The 12,609-nt window shown below is 38.1% G+C and overlaps 2 protein-coding genes across 2 annotated transcripts; both read left to right on the plus strand.

The window, feature by feature from the left end:
- The first annotated feature begins 3,918 nt into the window (after nt 1–3,918).
- Nucleotides 3,919–5,467, plus strand: LOC124325042 (protein fem-1 homolog CG6966-like). The gene is made up of 2 exons (XM_046784402.1): nt 3,919–5,368; nt 5,433–5,467. Exons 1-2 carry the CDS (start codon nt 3,919–3,921, stop codon nt 5,465–5,467), a joined length of 1,485 nt encoding a protein of 494 aa, XP_046640358.1.
- A 4,784-nt stretch (nt 5,468–10,251) lies between these two features.
- LOC124320865 (histone-lysine N-methyltransferase, H3 lysine-9 specific SUVH6-like) lies at nt 10,252–10,975 on the plus strand. Its single transcript, XM_046783774.1, has 3 exons — nt 10,252–10,444; nt 10,508–10,635; nt 10,702–10,975. The coding sequence occupies exons 1-3, from the start codon at nt 10,351–10,353 to the stop codon at nt 10,804–10,806; spliced, it is 327 nt and encodes a 108-aa protein (XP_046639730.1). The 5' UTR covers nt 10,252–10,350; the 3' UTR covers nt 10,807–10,975.
- Nucleotides 10,976–12,609: the final 1,634 nt, after the last annotated feature.

The raw sequence follows: 12,609 nt of genomic DNA on the forward strand, positions 1-12,609 counted from the left end.
TTATTCGTGCCAAATGGATGATGGTATGTAATTTTCCATTTAAAATGTGACTGAATTACTGAAAACAACTTTGTGTTTCAGGAACAAGCTATATGGTTTCCGTTGAAATCGATGAGGTGCCTCTAGAACATCATGATGTACCGTGCCTAGAACCCACTGAGCAGAATGCCATCAACGGTATGAATGAACTTATATCAGCCCAAGAGAATGAAGAGCCCATATCTGTAGTGAATGTGGATCACCAAGAAAAGGCTAACGGCGAGCTTGATTTTGACGTTCCGTCTGAGCTAAATCGTCAATCTGAAACCGTCAGCGCAGCAGTAACGTATGGGGCGAGCGAAGAAGCTGATGACACGGACAACGATCTCTGGTCCGGCAAAAGATCACGAGTACGGAAAGAATTAGATAATCATGCATCTGTCGTTCTTTTGGACATCATTAAGGAACGGTGGGAGGCAGTTACGGACAAGAAAGTCCGAAGATCTATCTTGTTTACTTCGATTGCAAGAGAAATGAGAGCTAGGGGAATTAAAATCAGTCGTAAACCAGAAAAAGTCTGGTCAAAGGTGTACGACAGGTGGAATAATATAAAAAAGTCGTATACAAACTTCAGCGACTCATTATCAGAAACTGGAAAAGGTGCGTCGGCACCACCACCATTTTATGAGGAACTTCAGGAATTGATGGGTATAGAAAACCTTTTTGTAACTTGTTTCATATGTTCATTCCGTTTATTAATATAACTTAACAGGTAGTAGAGCAATTATGAAGCCCAAAGCATTAAGCAGCTCCATGCCCTATGGAAAAAGAGCTGCGGAATCTATGTCATCCATAGATAACGAGGAAGACAGAGAACTAATTAGGAAGGAAAACACTGAGTTGGTGGCACACGGGGCAATGACACAGGAAGAAGCCGATGAAGCGGAACAACTGCTAGGTGGTCCCTCAGTACCCGCCAAGAAGAAAACTAAATTGGGTGCATCTGCCAAGATTATGAGTGACGTAGCTTCCAGTCTGGATGAACTGAAGTCTTTGGAACAGGTAATCATAGAATAAATCATCAATTGACACATTTATGCTCATCATGTATTCATTGTTTCATAACTTTAAAGAAAAGGATGGAAAATGCTGAAAAAAGACAGAAAGAGAGAGACGATCGGGCAGCAAAAAGAGATGCATTCATCCAGGAGACCGAAGAAAAAAAACTTGCTGTTGCAAATGCAATGGTTCAAGTATTGAGCGAAATACTAAACAAGAAATGAAAATGTTTGTCAATTCATTTTTAATTCCCGAAATTTTCAATTCTTTTTCAGTGCCTACTAACAATAAACGAAAATTCCACTGGGACATGACATTGTACTCTTTTCTGGTATCTGAAGCTCCTTTTTTAGTTTCTGTAAAGATGGTAGGGCACGATAATCTCTAGCTCTTCCTGTAAACCAATGTTTTAGTCGTTGACACATACCAATACCGATACCAGTACCAGATAAAACGTGCTAAAACTTGAATGATGATGACGGTCAAAATTCGTGTTTATTTAAACCTTATTTACTCATACAGGAAAGAGTCACTATTATTTTGAATATGAATTTTTTCTTAAATGTAACATCTCTTCTGACATCGAAAACCCTCTTGAAATAATAACCCTGACCGGCAGTCGTGGTTCGAAGGCCTAGAAAAACGACCACTTCACTGGCGAATTTGTGCTCTCGTTGACGCGTTAACGTATAGATTCATGTAATCCTGTTCGTGTTTCACTTTTGGCAGGGTGCATGTTGATCATTTCTTTCAATTTGTTGTTATTTCCATCTATAGATTACAAAAAGCATTTATTAGTTCAATATCTGTGATTATGATTTCTAATTTATGAATTCTTACTCGCTGCATCTGAGTAGAGTTCAGCAATAGGCTCTCTAACATCAATGGTGAACACGACAAGTTTGGGAGTCATGACAGTCATAGTAGACATGTTGTTTGAACAGTTATAAATGTACACCTCATGCACGTTTGCTTGAAAGCAGACTTTCGATTGCCAACATGTTCACCAGACTCAATTGTCTGGCCATTCAATTGCCAATATCCCAAAATCCACCTTCTGTTACTTCCAATGTAAGACCTGTTTCGCAAAATATAGTTATTAGAATTCTCACCCGCTTGAAAAATTATGAAATTTCATTACTTTATCAAATACTTCTTGTGAACAATTGAAACTGTAATGCAACTGAACACAATTTCAAACAACATGACACTTGATGAGTAGGCCTACTTGACTTGACAGCAGCCGAAAATTACACTTGCCAACAATATTCCGCGCAGTCTGGCTTTTGGTTAACAATACGGTTAACCAAATCGGGTATCAGGAAAAGCCTTCTGCTGTACTCGATTCCCATCCTGCTGTGGATTCTTGTCATCGCTCTTGTGTTCAATTTTTCTATTGCTTTAATTTTACGTTGAATACGGACGTTCGTTCTAAGGCTCTAAGCTTACTTAAGTTAGTGCAGTTGAAAGTGATTGAGGAACATAATTCGCTATAGTGATTTCAATCTTGCTCAAAAAATAAAAATTGACAAAATGGCTTCGTCCGAGTGCTCAGCAGGCAGAGCAGAAGACTGCAATCGCCTTGTTTACGAAGCTGTCAACGAAATATCAGTTTCAAAGTTTCAATTAGTTATATCTTCTTACAGTGAAATTGAAGTGTTGACGAGTTTAGCCAAAAGCAATGAGAAAGGTGAAACCGAGGGGTAGTCAACTCGAAAAAATATCCGTACACCCCCGTATTTTTAATGAAAAAATATGAAAAATATGAAAAAATATCAAAAATATTAAAAATATTAAAAATATTAAAAGTTTTAACACGAAAATTTTTTTTTGCCTTACACAAAAAGGTTGCAATGAACATGTTTAGTACGTGTTTTAGGGTACTGAAAAGGAGAATTTTTGCACTTAATGTAAAAATTTTACACTTAATATGGAGAACATACTTAAATAATCTTAAAATAAGTGTCTTTTAAAACAATCAAGTACATACACAAATTAAGTACTCTTTGGCAATGTACTTAATTTAATTTGCATACTTAATAAAGTTTTTAAATAAGTGCCCAATGGTACCGTATCCTGCCTGGAAACTGGGACAGCCGCTAGGGGTTTTACACAGGATACTCGTAAGAACCACCTAGCGGCTGTCCCAGTTTCCGTGCAGGGTAATGTATGAACCTTTTCCTCCTTAATATAACTTTGCACTTTTCAGCATTCTTACTTATTCTGGGGCAAACATACTTATTTTTAATTTGCATTCTTAATAAGTTTTTTAAATAAGTGCCCAATGGATTTAAGTACCTTTTCCACCTTAATAAATTGGAAGTGAAGTTTGAACATTCTGAAAAGTTTCTAAGTCCCAAATCCCGTCTTCTTATACCATAGGATTGTGAAGGAATTATAATATCTACAATGGCACAGTGGCTGAGCGTCCGACTATTACCCGGTAGTCCCGTGTTCAATTCCGGTCACAGCCTAATCTATTATTTTTAAAATAAGTATGTTAAGTAGGAAAAAAATTTAAATACTATAGAAAAATAAGTTGCACGGTAGTATTTCAATTTTTTTAGTGTATAAAATAGTTTAAGTACGTTGATACTATTCAGTAGGCAAATATTACTCACAAAACAACATACATATAAAAAAATATAAGAAATACAAAAAATATAAAAAATACGAAAAAATATAAAAAATACGGAAAAATATAAAAAATACGGAAAAATATATTTTTATTTAAATATTCGTACACCCAAATCATGAGTTGACTACCCCTCGGGTGAAACACCCCTGGTAATTGCCGTGAAAGGGGGAAATGTTTCTCTGATTGATGAGTTGGTGAAGTTTCTGAAAACATGTGATCGTAAAATTGGAAAGTTAAATGAGATGTCTCTGATTGCTGTTGATCAACTTTTTCATCACCAAATTCCAATTACTGAGTTAATTTATCACCTGACTAAACAATTACCCTCTACAAATCTTTTGCTCATCATTTCCACAGTTGTCTTAAAGTCCACTTCATTAACTCGGCCAGACAAGATAACTGCCCTTGAACTGATTGGTGCTTCAGTACGTAACTTTTTTGAAGGAGACAGACTATTGATGTTTAAGTGCTGGAGAGAAGCCATGAAACTTCGTTACTTCCCATCTGATGGTGAGCCACTTCTGCCCAAGACACCTTACGAGGGAGTTACATCTGCAGCATCTTCTGTGGTTTTTGGATCTGCCGAAGAAGTCATGACAATGGAAGAACTGGATTTATTGGAGGAAGATTTCGAGCGCAACAAAGCTAATCGCGATTTGGAAGTTCGACTAAGGTGTAACGTTCGAATGCAACGTCAATGTCTTCTCGTCATTCGAAGAATCTCCAGCCAAACCAATTACGGGCCTTCATTTTATATCCAACGTTTGTACGAGTTTTGTACGTGGAAGATGGAAGATTACGTGAATGAAATCGACCTCTCGACTGAGTTGAAGAGAATCGTCATCAACACTTTTCTGCTCATCCTGGAACAATTGACTGGATTCGATCCACAACTTCTTCCCTGCCAGTCATTTAATGTTTTTATGAAATCCCTGGGTTTTGCGTCTCGCTATTTGGCTTTGTTGGCCAAGAAACCACCCGGATACCCAGGAAGAGAAGATCTTTCACACGCCAATCTCCTGGCCGCCACCAAGTTCATCGCCACGATTGCCAAGTGTTTCCCAAATCCGGCATTGATGTCTTTATCTTTCATCAATGATGACTACGATAGTTTCGCTGAAATTATTTGGGATTTAGTTTTCGTTATGGAGTCAATGTCTCCTTATCTAAACAACGAAGACAAGCAGCATTTGGAGAAGTATTATTCCAATTACATCCGAAACTACTTTTCAGACCGCACGACTTCTGTTCTTCACGCTGGAGTTCAAGTTTTCCTGGATAGAGATTTTCCATACACTGAATACCTCAAGACCATCAAACTGACCATCAAACTTGGAGCTGATCCTAACGCCATCGACGAAAAAGGTCGAACTCCGCTTCACATTCTGGCCGGAATAGAAAGGATTGATTCGGATGAATACATGCCCGTATTTCAGGCAATAGTGGCAGCTGGAGCTCATCTCGACATGGCAGAAGATAACGGAGACACTGTTCTCGATATTGTGAAAAGAAATGGGAAGATTTACAAAGACAAAGGTGTCGCAGCCGAAGCCTACTTCAGTTCGCTGATCAACACTGTGTTTAAACTTTCTTGCTATTGTGCTCGAGTTATCCGTCGGCACAGGATTCCATTCGATGAGGATCGACTTCCACTTCACCTTCAGGAATTGGTCTCTTGTCACAGCGCTAAAGGTAAATGAATAAATAGATCACAATTTATTTTGCTTTCATTAATTTTTGTTATTTATCTATACAGGCCTAATCAATCTTCATCAACCTCGTGATAACTGATCTGGCGCTTCTGTTTGGTTCGTTTAATTTTATTTAAACTTCTCTCTTGACAATGATTTCCCGTACTTATTTTTATTTCTATCAAATGCAGGCAACAATGTTCGATTCCGTTTATCCATCGCGAGAAAAGGAAAGAGTGAATCATTTTCTCTTTGTCATTTTTACATGGAAGTAAAGTTTTTCTTGGCTCATTTCAAATAAAAAGTTGTTCATTTCAGTCACGGGTGGTCTAACATTTCTCGGTTAAAGGCAATCTGTAGAAGGTAATTCGTTTTCTAGTGTGGAAAGTGGTGGTTGGTCGAGTGGTTAAGGTGACAGACTGCTTATCTGTTGTGCTCTGACACTGTTGTGCTTCATGCAACTTTTCAATTCGGCGAGTCTAAAAGAAACTTCAATGCAGCAGAGAAAACAATTTTGTTCTCCGGCAACGAATTGGATGCACGATAATTGCCACAGATTGGCTCTATATTTTTTAGAAAACCTTCCCATTAACTTTTCCATTTTCATTCAAGTTAGCACTGTTGGTAACTAACAGAACATTGAACCGCATTCAACACAGATGGAGAGTAGAACTTAATTTTTAGTCTGAATCATCTGATCTAGTATCAAACCAAACAAAACAGAGGTTTTTTTCCGGACAAGCCGTTGCATTCCTTCCAACGACCGTGACTATAGTTCCAGTTCAACGAATTACGTATTATTTCTCCATCAAATCATCAATTATTCGCTCCATTTTTTAAAAGCAATTCAGATATGATTTTGAAGCGGGATTCTTCCTTCACAGTTCACAGGTGCACGGTAAATATTATGCGTCACGAATTCGTCTCGTACTTACGACTTTTTTATACGATTATTAATAATTATTTTAATGTTCAATCGAAAAAATATTTCATGTTTTAATGTCGGTAAGATTTTGTCAATATTTCAATCAGTTTCCATTTGCAAATTCGCGATTACCTTTTTAACATGTTCATATTTAGCCAACTTGGCAGCAATGCTCCCTCCCTCGTATTTCGTTAATTTATTCAAAATGGTCGCCGTCTTCAGTCGTATCTCGGAAAAACGGAAAGTGCCTCTAGTCTACTGCTCTACTCTACCTTTACTGCCTTTTTACTGTAACGGTTGCATGATGATAACTGTGATCAACATTCTGGTAATTATTAATTTGGCTTTTCATTCTTATTATTTAAAGGCCCTTGTCTTTCTGTCTTTTTAAATATTATCGTAAGAGTTTTTGGCAAAGTGAAAAGCCGTGAAAAGCTTTGAAAGCAGAATCACTTCGTAGTCTGTGGCAGAATATTGATTCTTACAGTTGCCTTGGATTAACTTGAATATGAAATTTGCAGTACTAGTGCTTTTGATTTTCCATATATTTTTTATCTAGATTAAATTGCAGTTGATATGAATGCTGTTGATATGAGTACATATGTGAGTGATATGAGTGAAAACTGCATGACAGGGACGACAAAAAATCTGAAATAATGTTTTCATTTGTATGCAATTTAGCAGATGTCCAAACATTTTCATCACTTCAAATCTTAGGCTGCACAGTATATTAGGGTAAAACACCTCTGTGAAAATACATGATGTATTTGTTTCAAAATGTAGCCATTGTACGAGAAAACTCTTTTAAACGGTTCAACCCTGATGTTAAGTTTTATTTGCATGCTTAAAACTGTTTACTCCCTCGATTCAGAAATGTCCATTCTGTTGGTTTATAAATTAGTTTTGAAAAGCACATTTCAATTGGAATTATTTTCTCATCTGATGGTTATGAACATAATTAAATGTTTCTTTTTTTCCAGAATTGCCTACTGGAATCCTCCTGCTCTAATATCTGATCAGTTGTTCCTACAACACTTCAACACTGATCGCACATCGCACACACTGATCGCTGATCTACGAAATTCATATTTTTTACTACTCGGCGGACGATCGACCACACGCCTTACTAAAGTAAATTCTTATATTTACAGTAAGTAAAATTTGCATGTTGCCTCATCATTTTCAAGTAGGTGACGTTCCATTCCAAAGGGCACTATGCCATATTCAACGGGAAATACTTTGGCATGACCTTGATGTCTACTTCCACAGATGTTGAAGTGAACTTTTCGTAAGCCAATACAAGCTCGCCTTTTTCGAGTGTTTTCAATTCGATTCTATAAGTTTTGTCTTTTTTCTTTGCAGGTTAACTCCCATTTGATTGGAGCACACATCTGTGTCGAGCAGAATTGGACTTTCTTTTCCCTTCTTACCTTTCTTACCTTTTCCTTGGTCTCTGTGTACATTCATGTGTGTGTGAATGTATTCACAAGGACACAACTCAATCCTCTTTTTTATTCCCCCACCTCTGTCACAGAAGCCAATTGCACATGTCACTGCAAAACTTCCGCTACTGGACACCGAGCAAGGAAACGATTCCAGCGGAATCGAATGGACGATTCTGCATGCTGCCTTTTGCCGATTTTAAAGGCTGACGGGATGTGGTGTCCTATCGTGTCTCGCCGCTTCCATTCAAACAAAGCATGAGCTGTTTCATTGCACTGTGACGACTACAAGTGGCACCTGAAGAGGCCTTCAGCAGCATTTGGCAGCTGCGGAATGTTGATGGACAGGAAGGCGATGGTCAAACTACGAACTAGAGGCGAGAAACCAGTAAGAGTTGCTTTATTTTCTATTTTTATTTCTGGATTTCTTGTAAATGTCGTTCATGGTCGTTCATGGTTTTGTCCGGTCAGTAGTTGTCCTCACTACAAAAATAACCGAGTCCCAAATTTTTTTCGCTTTCCTCTTTAACTATCGTCTTGGATGAGATGAGTAAACAATTAAACATAATGTTGATTGGCGACTCCTAAATTTGGGGAACGAGAACGACATCCGAGTCATCGAAATTGTCGACCAAGGCAATGGATAGGATTAATGTGGGTTTCTTTTTTTTTTTAAATATTTTTACCTGAGAATGGTCGATTTAACATTTCTCGAAGAATAACGCCTTTTCCACAGATCGAAGTTAAATTGTATCGAGCTATAGTCAGTGATACTTCGTATTATTTTATTCCTTTACGAGAGAACATTTATTTATTATTCTTTTTTACATACAACACATCGTTTTATAATTTAACAATTTTCAAGCGATTTGTTAGAATTGGGACGGACTTTCGTCTCATCGGTTTGACCAACTTCATTTGCTGGGCTATTCACATTCAAATAATCTAAGCTGACCAGCGATTCGATTTGTTTTTCGATCACCCCTGCCAGTTGAGAGAAAGTTGGCCTTTCATTTGGATTTTTTTGCCAGCAGTTTTTCATTATTTCTCCCAAAGAAATTGGGCGAGTATTCCGGTTTTTCCATTCGGCAACCATTTTGAATTTCCCACCCAGCCATTCTCCATTGCTTGGAAAAAGGAAGTGGTATTACTTGCAGCCGACATGCAAATTCATTTTAAAGGGTCGTTCATTTTTCTTTCAATTTCCTACCTGGATATGGAACGTTGCCGAGGGAAAAGATTTCCCACAAGAGAATCCCGTAGGACCAGACATCTGATTGGCTGGATAAATGTTGATGGTCAGGGATTCTATTGCCATCCACTGGACTGGAAATAATTCCTATCATTTAACGAGACGATTAGTAATCAGTGTAATTAGGTCTGACGATTATTGATTTACTTCTCCCCCTTTTTCGCATTCGTAATCCTTCATTTAATGCCTGGCCATTCCGAAATCGGCCACTTTGACGATTCCGTGATCGGCCAATAGGACATTGCGGGCCGCCAAATCACCGTGAAATACCTGTTAGAGTACGGTAAATTTTTATTAAATTATTGCGTTTAACAGAAGATTGCGTCTCTCACCTTTTTGCTGGCCGAGAATTCCATGCCTCGAGCAGTTTGTAATGACCAGGAAATCAAGTCGCTCGTTTTAATTATTTGAGTAAAATTTGCGTCCGAATCTTTTCTGCCCTTGTATGTCTGATCTCGTTCGGGCATTTCTTTCACATGTGATGGCTTGTGAGCTTATTAAATTAGGTTAAATCATTAGTTTTTTCCCCTTTAAAACAAAATTGTTTGCGTAAACTCACTTTGCAATTCCGAAATTTCGTTGACCAGTTTCATTGCGACCGATGGATATGTTGTGTAAAATCATTTGCTGCCGTTTCGTTCGTGGGTGGCATATTACCCAACGCGTTCAACTCGTTAATGAATTGATCCCGGTGTTTGATTAAATACGATTTTAAATCGCCAAATTTACAGAATTCAATGATGACCAGAATTTCTTCTAAAATTGAACGAACAAAATTACATTTTTGATTTGTCTCTTTCATTCCGTCCGTTATTTTACCTTTGATGTTGGTATTTGTGCAGGCCCCCATTAAATTCACGATATTCAAGTGCTCCCACCAATGAATCATCATTTTTAATTCCCTTATAAGAACGTCTCGTGCGTTGTGAGACTTGGCCGTTAGTTTATAGTCATTTTAACGGCCACTGTGGTCACTGTTTCATCCGAGTCTTTGATGCCTACGACTTCCCCTTTCACAACTCGACCGAAACAACCAGATCCTTGACCTTTAAATTTAATATGTAGTTATCGTTATTTCTACCCTTATTTTGTAATGAATTAAATATTGGAAAAGATCGAACCGAGTCTCAGCCGTTTTCTTGGAAACTTCCATTTCCTATCGTATGGCAGGAACTCCGTTTGATATTCCAACGGCACTTCCGGATCGATTCTGCTCGGATCTCCATTCAACATTTTCTCAAGTTTCTTTTTCAACTTCTTTTTCACCTTTCTCTTGAATGATTCAAGTTTTATAGTGGCAAACTGCCGAATACTTAGTGTCAGTAAATAACTTGTTTTGTTTTACTTTGTCGAGGTGAATTTTGATGCCAGAAATTCCCACACCAAATGCACATAATCCGATTAAAGTTGCCATTAAATCGGATGCAATACGGCCGCAATACGGATACAGATACGATGGTAATAATTTAATTGACTTTAATAATTGTTCGAAATTTTAAATTTATTCATTGGTTTATTTAGGTCTAGTATACACTGTTGAAAAATATTGGCAATGCGTAGGGAAATCTGGGTTTAAAGTTTACAAATTTGCTTTGAGAAGGTGCCCCGATCAACCCCCACCACCCTGGGTCTCTGGTGTCGTATCTTACGTGAGTGAAATTAAGTTTAACTCCATTTTTTGGCTGAATTATAATAATTTGTTTCATTGCTCACAGGCTAATGTCGCGAGTTCGGCCGAAGAAGATGGTGAAGACATGGACGATGACGATGCCGACGAACAGAAACCTACCGTCCTTAAAGTGAAATTATTTAACAAGTGAATGTCGCTCATATTCAACCTTCTTTTAATAAAAGTTTAGTATATTTATGTGATGCGGCAGTAAGTTTATTCCTGTTTGACTGCGTATTTTTATCCTGGAGTGGTCACTTTAAAACGTGTATTAACGAATGATGGCAGATTGTGAAATATAAAAATTGCATCTTTTTTTTAAATCGGGTTTGTAATTTTGTCTCAATTATTTCAGTTACCTTTTTCCAATGTGTATGCTCAGCAGCCAAAGGAATTGAAGGAAAACAGCCACTTACCATGTCTTTTTGTCTCTCTCCCTCCCACTTGACTTGACTTTGTAGGAGTCAGAAAGTGAAGACGCCGCTGTCGATTGTGTGGACATGTGTGGTATTGCATATTCGGAGAAAAAGAAAGCCTACTAGTGTACTAGAAAAATAAAAAGATCCCGACTCTAGAGATCCATCTGGGTTATCAGAAAGAATGTCCGTTGGCTTTGTTTGAGCATTTTATTTTAAGGGTCTAGAGATTCTGAATTAACGTATGTTTAAGACCAACTTGACGACCATTAACTGTTTGATAGGTACTTAGAACTGAAACGGCCCCCAGAGATAGTATCTGGACCGAGAAGAAGAGAGAAGTACGAGGCAAGTTTTTCCGAGGAGATGTAGTCATACTAGGCTTCCGGGTTAGGCTCATGACGCTCCAAAAGTTTTCATCGGATCATGCGCCTTCCAAGTCCCCGATCGACCAGAGCCCTCCCCTCCTCCTGGTTTCACAGCGAGTGAGTGACCACCGGCGGGCGTTGGTTAGTGGTTAGTTAGGGAAACGGGGCCACAGAAAAGAAGGGAGCCCAGTTATGCACTTGTAATTTGTCTACATCTACAGTACCTACCAGAAGTTTGGAAACGCCCGAGAGAAGCTTATCTAGAAAGCTGATTTTCGTGGCGTTCCCAAAAATCCATTTTTTCACGGGGGACAACCAAATTTTTTTTGGAAGTAGCCATAATGGTCGGCTACTTCCTGAATTTTTTTCAGATTTTTATATCTAGGGGGAGGGCATCTACAAATGGATCTAAAAGTTTGGAAACATGCTGTAGGGGCTTATTAGAAATCGGCTACTTTGACGGTCTCTAAATAGGGGACAAATACACTTACAACGACGCGAAAAGTTGTGAAAAGAAGAGCTTCGTAAGCTCTACAACACGCGTCATGGTTTGAATTTTTCAAAACACATGTAGTATAACTAGTTTTTAATTCAAAACGGGATTTATTATTTTATCCCTTTATTCCCCTATTTCCCAACCAAACAGTGTTTCCAAATTCAGGCTATATTCAATTTTGGCACTTGAATAAATTCAGGCTATATTTCCTGAATAAATTCAGGCTATATTCAATTGTGGCACTTGAATAAATTCAGGCTATATTTCCCTCCCTCGGATAACACGACAATAGGGAAAAAGCGGCAACACTGTTTGGTTGGGAAATAGGGGAATAAAGGGATAAAATAATAAATCCCGTTTTGAATTAAAAACTAGTTATACTACATGTGTTTTGAAAAATTCAAACCATGACGCGTGTTGTAGAGCTTACGAAGCTCTTCTTTTCACAACTTTTCGCGTCGTTGTAAGTGTATTTGTCCCCTATTTAGAGACCGTCAAAGTAGCCGATTTCTAATAAGCCCCTACAGCATGTTTCCAAACTTTTAGATCCATTTGTAGATGCCCTCCCCCTAGATATAAAAATCTGAAAAAAATTCAGGAAGTAGCCGACCATTATGGCTACTTCCAAAAAAAATTTGGTTGTCCCCCGTGAAAAAATGGATTTTTGGGAACGC

Source organism: Daphnia pulicaria, chromosome 1 (genome assembly GCF_021234035.1).
Source record: "Daphnia pulicaria isolate SC F1-1A chromosome 1, SC_F0-13Bv2, whole genome shotgun sequence".
NCBI lineage: Eukaryota > Metazoa > Arthropoda > Branchiopoda > Diplostraca > Daphniidae > Daphnia > Daphnia pulicaria.

What these genes read in the sequence shown, in the direction of transcription:
- LOC124325042 (XM_046784402.1), top strand. Translation starts at nt 3,919, where the DNA reads ATGTCTCTGATTGCTGTTGATCAACTTTTTCATCACCAAATTCCAATT. An exon ending in CTCTTGTCACAGCGCTAAAG is followed by an intron (nt 5,369 to 5,432) that starts GTAAATGAATAA and finishes TTATCTATACAG; the next exon opens with GCCTAATCAATCTTCATCAA.
- LOC124320865 (XM_046783774.1), top strand. Translation starts at nt 10,351, where the DNA reads ATGCCAGAAATTCCCACACCAAATGCACATAATCCGATTAAAGTTGCC. An exon ending in ATACGGATACAGATACGATG is followed by an intron (nt 10,445 to 10,507) that starts GTAATAATTTAA and finishes TGGTTTATTTAG; the next exon opens with GTCTAGTATACACTGTTGAA. An exon ending in TCTCTGGTGTCGTATCTTAC is followed by an intron (nt 10,636 to 10,701) that starts GTGAGTGAAATT and finishes CATTGCTCACAG; the next exon opens with GCTAATGTCGCGAGTTCGGC.